Below are 12,800 nucleotides of genomic sequence, written 5' to 3' on the forward strand. Positions count from 1 at the left end.
TTCTAAGTACTACTTCATGACACGTTACATTAATTCTAACATGCATTGTTGCTGTATTTGTAAATTGTAAAACTGTACATTTATCACTTCAGATGATAAGGTTATAAATCCAGTGCTTATTAGGTTTTATTATCTTGATGTTTTTGAGGTTACTGTTTTCAGTACTGAGAAAAATTTTAATATATTAAGAACTTTAATCCTTAAATGAGTATTTATTAGGCTCTTTATGATTATGAGCATGATGGAGGCACTACATAGCACAAGGTGCTTTGAGTTACCATTTAGGAATTTAAAATTAAAAAACAAAAAACCTTGAGATAAACATTAACAGAGAAAAACGTCCTTGGGCAAAGAGACTAGACTCTACAGGTATAAATATAAGTAAACTCTTGGGTCATCTGTGAGCATTTAGTCTACTTTGTGTATTTTTAACAAGGATTACCTTTCCATGTTGTCATTCAGCATGCTCCAGGTCTATTTTTTCCTAGGAGGGAAAACAAATGTAATAGACTAAATCAAGCACCATCAAGAAAGTATATTTATTGTGGGAAACTTTCATCATGTATTCTAAAACCAACAGGTAAATTATATGTTGTTTTAGATTTTCCATATAACTTCTCATTTCCATTGGGGTTATTGGTTTATCTGCAAATGAGAATCATTTAATAAGTATCTACTCTGAAGATAAAGAAGAAAGCATGTCTGATGGGGAGTCAGGTGATTACGTGGCAGCAGGATGATTATATGCTACTGTTAATTACAGTATGTGTACCATGCTGTGCGTACAAATGCTGATGCAGTCTTTTTTCATTTTGTAAATTTATATTTCCCACGTTTATTACATGACACGAGCAAAGTATATAGATGAGGCAAACGTTGTTACCTTAACTTTAATTCAAAAGTAGACCTTCTTAGTATTATGCTCTTTTCTTAACTGATTTAGAAAATAAAGTAACCATCACTTCTTGTGATTGCAGGGAGGAATAGCTTAACAGTTTATAAAAGAAGCCACTCATGAGGTAGCAGAAGTGTATAGTTTGTATCAAACATGATCTTAACTTATCTATGGAATTACATATATTAGATTTGGGGAGGCATTTGTACATCTGTGGTTATGTTTAAATGTAGTAATACCGTTTGTGACTCATTTTCGTTAATTTATTAATTATGAGAGAAGATTTATAATGTAAATCTTAGCAACAGGTTAAGTTTGTGTTTGTAATAATGCAAGATGATACTCTATGTTTTACTCTTAGGTGAAAACAACCAAATACAAAATCCTATATTATGTAGTATTTATCAAGTATATTTCTAAAATAATTAGGAAAAAATGCTTTGAAAGGAATCATGCCCCCAAATGATTAGGTAGAGGTAGGGGTGTTGTGTTATGAGAGAAATTTTCTTTGTACTTTACTGTAATTTCCAATTTTTTTTTTTTACAATGAACTCATATTACTTTTATAATGAAGAAAACTGAAGAAGTCTAGAGCAGTAAATTTGGTGATTTTTATTTGAGAGCTTATATGAATCATTTACGTTCAGTCAAACACAACGGACACCCATTAGTAAGTTTCTGTATTGTAGTTGCTTTATACATATTGTTTACTTTTTGAAGTAACTTGTTTCAGAAAAAGGAAAATGTGAGTTGAATCACATCCTAAGATTGGTAACCAATTTTTTATGTTTAACAGATGACAGCAAGGAGTTCTCCTGGAAATGGTAGAAACATTTTGAAACTAATTATTTTCCACCTTTCCTTTTAGAAAACCGTCTTAAACACTGACCTTTAGAAAATACTATTTCTTTCTCTTTGTTTTCTGACTAGGACATGTATTCCTCTGAGAAACCTTGGACAGCAAATTTTGGTTTAATATCTGATTCGGACAACATACAGAGACATTTCCAGTCATGAGTAAGTGTGCTTATTTCATTTTTGGGGTCTTCGAGGCATTTGTAGTATTGTACTTAAACAAAAGAAAAAGAAAATTTGTTGCTGGACAAATGGAATTGTGTCACTTCATCAGAGATTGAGTAATCTATGGTTCATTCTAGTACTGTGCACTTGTCTTTATTAAATAAAATAAGTAGATACTTTTTTGATGTTTGATTTATTCTAAGAAGTTTGATGTGATGAGGAAGATCTGTGTCATTAGCTGCTTGGTTGATTTAGTTCTGTTGTCTAAAATTTTCTATTGAGTAGCCATTGATAAATGACTCTTTAGAAAAATGGATAGGGAAAATTGCTGTTGACCATGATAAACAGAGGTTTTAGAGTGTGAAACTTAACCATTGTGTAACATGAGTTAACACTATATTTAAGGGAAAAAAAACCAATCTTTTTATCAAAGTCTTTGATGGAACAAAGAAACAAAGTTATATTATAGACTTACCAAATTTGATATAGATTTTACCATCTCAGTTGTAAAGGGATATATATAGTTATATGTAATATATAATATTTTCTGCCCTTCCTATCAACTTCCTGTGAATAGGAGAACTGAATTTTACTATTTTGTATTAATTGTTTTCTTTTGGAGGGTGGGGTAAGAATTGAGATTTAACCCTAAATGAAATCCTATGGCAGTTTTGATGTACTTTACACAAGTACAGATTTTCTGATTATGGAAACTTTGTGAGCATTGTGACTGAGCATTTCCTTATTGGAATATAATATTAAGAGTTTAAAAGTTTTGCGTATTGTTCATATTGATTCTGCTTAACTTAATATGAAGAGAGGAGCTTTTCTCATTGTCAGTTTAAGTAATTCATTAGGTAATTGATATGAAGCTGATGTTATTGTACAGTTGTTGAGTGCTTTCTACTAAGAATGATATTGCAAGAAATGGTCTTTGACTTTTAAGACTTTTCAGTGGTACATTTTAATAAACGGATAGTTGCTAGATGCATTCGAATATAGATTAAGAAACAAACAGCTTTTGATATTTCAGCTCTATTCAAGTGAAATTTTGTGAGAATGTTTTTCTAATGTGAAGTGCTAACTAATGAACATGGTAATCTGAGTTCATGAAAGTTAAGAAAGGAATGTCGAGCATTCTAATTTAAAAAATTCTTACATTCTTGGAAAAAACTGAATTTCATCATACTTTGCAGTGTTAGTGTTCTGTCAGCAACATTGTTTTATAGATGGTTAAGTTTTTTGAGGGTAGGTACCATATACCTTTCATTTTGGAATCTCAGTGTTTAACACTGTGTCTTGTATACTACCCACTGCTGTCGAGTTGATTCCGACTCATAGCAGCCCCATAGGACAGAGTAGAACTTCCCCATAAGGTTTCCAAGGAGCGGCTGGTGTGTTTGAACTGCCGACCTTTTGGTTAGCAGCCTAGCTCTGCTATCCATCAAAAATGAGAATTCTGTTAGGAGGCAGACAGATGGGGAAGGATGGTTTGTTAGGTAACTAATAATACCTGTACCACATAAATATTTTTATTTTTTAATTTGAATGATTGTCATTCATTATTTAAGACTTTTAACTGGTCCTTTTTTATCCACTAGTTCTTTTTTCATTTCTGCTTATTTTTATTTTACTATCTTTTTCTTCTATTAAAACAGATATTTTTTCTTTATCTCTTTGTGGATCTTTTACATACTTAGTTTTTAAAAAGTCTTTTTTGATCACTCGATTGTTTTTTTCATTTTGCCTGCAGTAAATTCATGTGGTGATTGTTGATATTGTCGGTGTTTTCTTCACATTCTATAATTTTGCAGGCACATTCTGATGGAAGTATTTTTTTTTCCCCTCCTCTCACTCTTTTTAAATTTTTTTTGATGGTTTCTCTTGCTGGTCTAGCAGTTTTGCAGTTGTTTCTGCCTGACTCTGGAGTTCTCAGATGATAATTAGGTCTTGTGTTAGTGGGTCAGAGCCCCAGCCTCATGGTGATGTTGGAGATATCACAGATTCAGTCACTGAGTCAGGTGGCAACAGGTCAGCAACTGCTTATATGCTGTAGCTCCAGCACAGTTAGCAGAAGTGTTTTCCGGTCTAATTTCATAATTAAGGAAGAGTGCCACCCCAGCCCCTGGTTTTAAGCAAAGAGCCTGCCTACTGACCCTGCTCCATATGAATATTTTTATTTACAGTTACCCACAGGATTCTGCTGCCTTTTCCTGTTTTGAGAGCCAGAGCCCAGTAGGCCTTGTGGCTTCAGCTTGAGTAACACTTTGTGTTTATGTTAGATTTCTGATCCATAGAGATGTTTAACATGTTTTGGGGCATGGCTATGCCATTTTAGTGATTTGTTTTTATATTTTGTCTATTATTAAGAGCCTTGGTGGTACAGTGGTTAAAGCACTCGACTGCTAACCAAAAGGTTGGCGTTCAAACCCACCAGCCACTCTGTGGGATAAAGATGTCGCAGTCCACCTCCACAAAGATTTACATCTTTGGAAACCCTATGGGGCAGTTCTGCTCTGTCCCGTAGGGTCGCTAGGAGTCGGAATGAACTCGACGGCAACGCATTTATTATTGCTATATGTTTGTTGTAAAGGAGGGGGAGCAGTGAAGAATGAACAATGTCATTCTAACAGCTTTAAAGTGATTTTTTTTTTAAAAAACACAGAAATATAAACATGCTAAGCTATTTGGAGGAGCCCTGGTGGCGCAGTAGTTAAGTGTTCTGCTGCTAACTGAAAGGTGGGTGGTTTGAACCCAGCAGCTGCTCCATGAACCCTATGGGGCAGTTCTAATCTGTCCTATAGGGTCACTAGGAGTTGGAATCGACTTGATGGCAATGGGTTTGGTTTAAACTATTCGGGGCTTTAACCATTGATATTAGAATAATTCTAAGTCCAAACTCCTTAGCATCACGATTAAGGTTTCTTATTTTTTACTTCTCTTCTGGCTTTATTTTCAGGATTAGCTCTTTTAATTGCTTGCCCTCTTTTTGTATCCAGAACACAAACACTGTAAACACTAGGCAGTTCTTCCTAAAGTTCCTCTGTCATCCATGCATTGCTTGCTAGGTGAACCCCTACCCCACTTTTTCTCCAAAACAGTCTGTTTGTCTCATTCTAATACCTATCATACTGTATTAAAATCACCTGCCTATTTACTTCTTCTCTTTCTCTAACCTGTAAGCTCCTTGAGGGCAAAGACTGTTTTATTACTAGTGCGAAACACTGTGCCTGGCACTTAATTGGTACTTAATAAATATTGCATAAATTTAGGTGTTCCTAAGAAATGTCCTTAGTACGTGGTAGCTATTCCATGCATTATTTTTAGGTGAAATTTGAGCTGTTCCCATGAGAAACGTGTGTGCATGAATATACAGGATAAGGCATTCCAGTAGAGAGAGCAGGGAGAGCAAAGGCCTGAAGGTTTGACTCTACATATGTGTTGCGAAGTGGTTGAGCATTTTGAAGTATAGAAATTGGAGAGATTGTGAGAGATAAAACTGTAGGAGACAAAATCAGGGTCTAGGTCATATATATTCTAAGAAATAAGGACTTTAACTTGTAGGGATTGTTATTGTTAGATGCCTTTGAGTCAGTTCCAACTCATAGTGACCTTATGTACAACAGAACAAAACACTGCCCAGTTGTCTTAGTTATCTAGTGCTGCTATAACAGAAATACCACAGGTGGATGGTTTTAACAAAGAAAAATTTATTTTTTCACAGTAAAGTAGGCTAAAAGTCCAAATTCAGGGCATTAGCTCCAGGGGAAGGCTTTCTCTCTCTGTCGGCCTTCTCATCAGTGTCCCCCCGGACTAGGAACTTCTCCATGCAGGGACCCTGGGTCCAAAGGACACACTGCTCCCGGCACTGCTTTCTTGATGGTATGAGGTCCCCCTGTCTCTCTGCTCTCTTCTCTCTTTTATATCTCAAGAGATTGCCTCAAGACAGAACCCAATCTTGTAGATGGAGTCCTGCCTCACTAACACAACTGCCGCCCATCTTCCCTCATTAATATCATAGAGGCAGGATTTACAACATACAGGAAAATCACACAATACCAGGAATCATGGCCCAGCCAAACTGATACACACATTTTTGGGGGGACAGTCCATGACACCTGTCCTGCTCCGTCTTCACAATCATTGCTATGTTTGAGCCCATTGTTACAGCCACTGTGTCAGTCCATCTCGCTGAGGGTCTTCATCTCTTTTGCTGCCCCTCTAGTTTTACCAAGCATGATGTCCTTCTGTAGGGACTGGTGTCTCTTGATAACACGTCCAAAGTATGTGAGACTTAGTCTCACTATCCTCGCTTCCAGGGGGCAGTCCGGCTATACTTTTTCCAAGACAGATTTGCTCATTCTTCTGGCAGTCCATGGTATATTCAAAATTCTTCACCAACACCATAATTCAAAGGCATCAATTCTTTGGTCTTCCTTATTCATTGTCTAGCTTTTGCATGCATGTGATGCGATTGAAAACACCATGGCTTGGGTCAGGCACCCCTTAGTCTTCAAAGCGACATCTTTGCTTTTTAACACTTTAAAGAGGCCTTTTGCAGATTTGCCCAATGCAATATGTTGTTTGATTTTTTGACTGCTACTTCCATGGGCATTGATTGTGGATCCAAGTAAAATGAAATCCTTGACAACTTCAGTCTTTTCTCTGTTTATCATGATATTACTTATTGGTCCAGTTGTGAGGATTTTTGTTTTCGTTACGTTAAGATGTAACCCATACTGAAGGCTGTAGTGTTTGATCTTCATCAATAAGTGCTTCAAAACCTCTTTGCTTACAGAAAGCAAGGTTGTGTCATTTGCATATCACAGGTTGTTAATGAGTCTTCCTCCATTTCTGATGCCACGTTCTTCTTCATATATTCTAGCTTCTTGGATTATTTGCTCAGCATGCAAATTGAATAAGTATGGTGAAAGGATATAACCTTTCAAGGTGTTAAACCACGCAGTATCCCCTTGTTCTGTTCGAACGACTGCCTCTTAGTCTATTTACAGGTTCCACATGAGCACAGTTAAGTGTTCTAGAATTCCCATTCTTTGCAGTGTTAACCATAATTTGTTATGGTCCACACAGTCGAATACCTTTGCATAGTCAATAAAACACAGGCAAACATTTTTCTGGCATTCTCTCTTTTGCTAAGATCCATCTGACATCAGTAATGATATCCCTTGTTCCATGTCCTCTTCTGAATCTGGCTTGGATTTCTGGCAGTTCCCTGTCGATGGACAACGGATGCTGCAGCTGTTTTTGGATGATCTTCAGCAAAATTTTACTTGCGTGTGATATTAATGATATTGTTTGGTAATTTCTGCATTCTTTCTGGATTACCTTTAAGGAGCTATTAAAGGATTTCAATTAGGGGAGCAATTTATTCTGCAAAAATTTGACTAATAGACATTTTTGTTAGATGTAAATTAAAAGGGTTTGTTAAGACAGTATTTAAACCGTATATGCCTTTACACAGAATATGTGCTTAGTTTTCAGCTCTTTTCAGACTCCTTTTGAAGCAGATTTTGAGTTACATTTCTTTTTCTTGCGAATTTGACAATTTTCTCTATTGATATAAACCATTCTTGAGTAGATCACTGTAATGATAGATTAGGAAATGTTATAGTGGTCTACCTTCTGTTGCAAATAATAGTGAATTACAAGTTTTCAAAAAGGTGGGAACTGAGTATATCAGAATTCCTGTTTTTGAAAAAATGGCAGAGAGACACAGGTATGTATGTGCGTGTGTATATATATATATGAATTAAAAAAAAACTTCGGTTTTATAGGAATACATGTTTAGTGATCAGATGCTATAACCAGTGACATCGCTACAATTTCTATATTTAAGGATTTAAAGGTGGATATCTGGTTATATGGAAGGGGCTAGATAGCAGCACCTTGGAGACTTATTTTGAAGTACTATTTAACAAACACAGTGCCTTTGTTTAGATTGTATCTTATAGATAAGTAAACAGTAGCTTGAGAATTATAAGAATTATAACAAGTACTTTGGTGATTCTTTTTATTACTTAATTTCTTTTAATTGAAGATGGCTTTGAGATGGAATATTGATGTATATTATGGGGTTTTTAAAGCCACCTAGCTATCCTAGGGTATGCTCTTGGCTCTGGGGGCCCATTCTCCTTCATAGGAGCAATGTGGCATACTTGCAGGGTGTTTTTAGGAGACCTTGGGAGATCAAAATGTTGGGAGATAATATTTAAGAAGGTAAGCTGAAGTATCTAGATATGCCACATAGAGATTACAGGGAATTTGAGAGGGATAAGCAGGAAAGGAATAAGGTAGGCTCTAAAAGTTGATCAGGGTTGGGAAGCACTCACCTTAATCACATTTAGGTAGTTATCTGGAATCCTCAAGAAATATTTAACTTACAAGTGAACATTTCGTATTTTTATGGCTTATCCATTAAAGTTTAGATAGAATTTTCAAACCTAGAGTTGGTAAGAATGATGGGTAACTAAAATTTTTTTTATTATTTCCCTAGAGATTAAAATGAAAATTGTATACTTGTATGTCTGGGTAGAATTATCTCTGCAGAATTTCCCAACCCTTTCCATGTCATAAAACACCAAGAACCTGGTAGTAGTTGTGTAGCACACTGGGATAAACGGATGAGGCTCTTTGGGGCTTAGAGGCAATTGGTCCAGGGGCTTTGACACCTCAAGCTGGCTGCCATGTATGCCTAACTGCCCTGAAAGCTGAGGGAATCAATTTCTCAGCACACCCTTTACACACATACACTTGCAATACTGGTTGGGATGCCCCAACTATAAGGCGTAGAGAATTTGTTACATACTTTAAGATGTTTTTCAGTTTTTATTCTAGGTCTGGCAGATATTCTGTCAAATTCTGAGATTGAATATTTTGTGGAAGATACTTTATCTAATGCTACTATGATATTATGCATGCCATTGTGGATTGTTAACTTCATTACAGTACACAAAAGCTTTTTGGTTTTCAGTACTTAAAATTTCTTGTTTCTCTGTATTTGCACATTGTGCAGTTTTACCAGTTCCAGATTTATCCATTTCATTTTAGAGGTGGTGCTAGAGATGAAATAAAGTTGTTATACTCAAACTGCCTGTAATTTGAAATGGACCTCTTAGATCTTTAATGGAGATTATAATAACAAGGAAAGTTTGTATAAAAGGTGTAATTTCCAGATTATTATTTTCGTGGAATATGTTAAAAAACAAGCCCCAAAGAGCAAAAAACCAAAGAAAAAATGGTTATTTGGGTGTACTACTTAATTTTTTTTCCAAGCTTTAATTTAAAAAAAATTTTCTACTCAAATTTTACATTTTAGTCTTTGCTTCTGTGTTTCATTCAGCTTTTTTTTCCGAGAAGTTTTGCTCTAACTAATTACATGGTGAGTTTCCTAAGAGACTCTTTCTGGACTTCAGTTGTCTTCTCCTGATTGGGCAGTCCAGGAGTGGTTTGCTTATGGGATTGGAGTGTTTCATTCTGCCCTTTGGCCTAAATAATGGAGTGAGCTTTTTGAAGTCACTTCTGTATATGAAATGTTTCTCATTTAACTGAGGAAAAATAAATGACAGTAAGTAATACGGGATGTAGTGTATTTGTGGTTTTTTAATAGTATAGGAGTAAAGATCTTCATTCACTTAAAAAAAAACAAAACCAAACCCGTTGCCCTTGAATTGATTCTGACTCAACAGCAACCCTATAGGACAGAGTGGAACTGCCCCATAGAGTTTCCAAGGAGTACCTGGTGGATTCGAACTGCTGACCTTTTGGTTAGCAGCTGTAGCTCTTAACCACTATGCCACCAGGGTTTCTTCATTCACTTAGGCAGTATAATTTCTGGCATTATTACATTAGGTTGTGCTTAGGAAGATATTCTTGAGACTAAGAGTTCATGGTGAAATGAAGAATAATTTGTTTTTACATTTGTGAGAGCAGATAATGTTGTAAATAATTGAGTAGATTACTAAATCTCTCAGTAGTGGTATAAGGATTCTTCTGAGTCTTCTTAATTAGAAAAATCATTCAGCAAGTAACAAAATTTCCCCTAAGTATTGGCTAAAACTATGACAGTATGCTACCTAGATATATACCCTGTTTTATGGAATTGCTATGTAGCTGAGAAATTGGGTAGAAGTAAAAAAAAAAAAAAAAAATTACGTAAGTTCAGTTGTACTTTAAGTACTGGTCTGCCGATCATTTAAAGAAATCTTGAGAAAAGTCCCCTTGTAAAGGATCAGTATGGGTCAGAGTCAGCTCGACTGCAATGGTTTTTTTTTTGGTTTTTGTAAAGTATAACAAGTACCTTTTTATTATTTTAAGGCTCATTTATGTTTGATAAATTTAGATTTTGGAATATAAAGTTTTAAAAATGAATATATAACCAGTGATTCTTAACAGGGGAAAATGAATTTGGAAATGCATGGGGACTTTTTTTTTTTTTTTTTAATTGTACTTCAAATGAAGGTTTACAGAACAAATAGTTTCTCATTAAACAGTCAGTACACATATTGTTTTATGACATTGGTTAACAACCCCACAACATGTCAACCCTCTCCCTTCTTGACCTTTTTTTTTTTTTTGGTGAACATATGCTTAGCCAAAGATACACCATTTCAAAAATTTCTACATGCACAGTTCAGTAACATCAATTACATTCTTCCAGTTGTGCTGCTATTCTCACTTTAGATGAAGGTTTACAGAACAAAATAGTTTCTCATTAAATAGTACACGTTGCCCTATGACAATCGTTAACAACCCCACTACATGTCAACACTGTCCTTACTCAACCTTGCATTCCCGATCACCAGCTTTCCTGTTCCCTTCTGCCTTCTAGTCCTTGTCCCTTGACTGCTGTGCCTCATTAGTCCCATTTTGTTTTATGGGGCTGTCCAATCCCTGGCTGAACTGTGAACCTCGGAAGTGACTTAACCAGTGAGCTAAAAGGGTGTTTGGGAGCCGTACTTTCAGGGTTTCTACAGTCTCTTTCAGGCCAGTAAATCTGGTCTTTTTTTGTGTGTGTTAGAATTTTGTTCTACATCCTTCTTCAGCTCTGTCCAGAACCCTCTGTTGTGATCCCGGTTAGGGCAGTCAGTGGTGGTAGCTGGGCACCATCTAGCTGTACTGGACTCAGTCTGGTGGAGGTCTTGGTAGCTGTGGTCCATTAGTCCTTTGGACTAATCTTTTCCTTGTATCCTGTTCTCTTCATTCTCCTTTGCTCCCGAAGGGATGAGACCAGTGGAGTATCTTAGATGGCTGCTCACAGGCTTTTAAGACCCCAGACGCTACTCACCATGGTAGAATGTAGAACATTGTCTTTATAAACTGTGTTATGCCAATTGAGCTAGATGTTCCCTGAGACCATGGTCCTGCATGGGGACTTTTGGTTGTCACAATTACTGGGGGCACCTATTGGCACTTAGTAGGTAGAGGCCAGGTAGACTGCATGACAGACCCTAATGAGAAACATTGTGTAGCCTATCAGAACTGTGACAGCAGTAAACTGTAGGTAAAGTGATAAAGAACGCTAGCAAAAATTGCTTCTCAGAAAATTTACTAGATCAGTTTTAGTAGCTCTGTATATTTTTCATAGTTCATAGTATTAATACTGATCATTTAAAATGAAATATACTTTGCTTTTAGCTAATTTATCTTAAGAAAAGCGAGTGATTCTTAGTTTGATACTATGGAAAATTAATATGAATTTAATGTAATATTTCTTACTTATAGAGTATATTCAATTATAAAACCCATTGCCATCCAGTCGATTTTGACTCATAGCAACCCTGTAAGACAGAGTAGAACTGTCAACCTTTTGGTTAGTAGCCGTAGCCCTTAACCACTACGCCACCAGGGTTTCCATTCAATTATAGTATTTTAAATTATTTTTAGGATATGGTTTATATTTTTCGTATCATATTTTAGTATAATTTTGAACTTACAGGAGGTTGTAAAAATAGTATCAGAAATTCCCAAAAACCTTTTATCTTTTATCTAGATTTACCCATTGTTTACACTTGTCCATTTGATTCTCTTTCTCTTTCTCTCTCTCCCTGTGTACATATGAAAGACATTGATTTATAACTAAGAAAAACATTTCCTGTAAAAATCTAGTTTTCTTATGTGCTTTTCTTAAAAGTAATTGAAATTCTCAGCATTAACTGTAGGTTCCTGTAGTAGTATGTATCTCAGTTAAGCTTCTAAATTATTTGTTTAAATCTTAAAAATCCAAACCATTTACCTACTAGTGTTGTACTCATACCATTATTGTTCAAAAGCTACATTATTTACCTTACTTTTTAAAGTGTATCATTAAAGCTTTTAGATCTACAAAATATTGTGTAATATAAACTTGGCACATAAATCAACTTCTATTAAAATATTTTAGCACAACACAAACCAGGGCGCTCCAAATGACCTCTTTATAATTGTTTTAAGATCATTCTTAAGGGAAGCTCTTTAAAATTCCATTCTGATCTGGGGTCTTAAGAGCCTGTGAGCAGCCGTCTATGATACTCCACTGGCCTCACCCCTTTGGGAGCAAGGGAGAATGAAGAGAACAAGATAGAAGGAAAAGATTAGCCCAAAGGACTAATGGACCACAGCTACCACAGCCTCCACCACACTGAGTCCAGTACAACTAGATGGTGCCCGGCTACCACCACTGACTTCTCTGACAGAGATCACAATAGAGGGTCCTGGACAGAGCTGGAAAAGGATGTAGAACAGAATTCTAACTCACAAAAAAAAAAAAGACCAGATTTACTGGCCTGACAGACTGGAGAAACCCCGAGAGTATGGCCCCTGGACATAAAACAGGACTAATGAGGCACAGCAGTCCAGGGACAAGGACTAGAAGGCAGGAGGGGACAGG

At 36.1% G+C, this 12,800-nt stretch overlaps 1 protein-coding gene across 1 annotated transcript in view; it reads left to right on the plus strand.

Moving 5' to 3' along the window:
• USP6NL (USP6 N-terminal like) overlaps positions 1-12,800 on the plus strand; it is a 204,359-nt gene that overhangs the window by 16,445 nt on the left and 175,114 nt on the right. Inside the window, exon 2 of the mRNA XM_023734370.1 lies at positions 1,826-1,912. Coding sequence (XP_023590138.1) covers positions 1,909-1,912 — 4 coding nt within the window. The 5' untranslated portion in view covers positions 1,826-1,908. The remainder of the gene's footprint in view (positions 1-1,825; positions 1,913-12,800) is intronic.

The sequence above is a fragment of the Trichechus manatus genome, unplaced genomic scaffold (assembly GCF_000243295.1).
Source record: "Trichechus manatus latirostris isolate Lorelei unplaced genomic scaffold, TriManLat1.0 scaffold00067, whole genome shotgun sequence".
Lineage (NCBI taxonomy): Eukaryota > Metazoa > Chordata > Mammalia > Sirenia > Trichechidae > Trichechus > Trichechus manatus.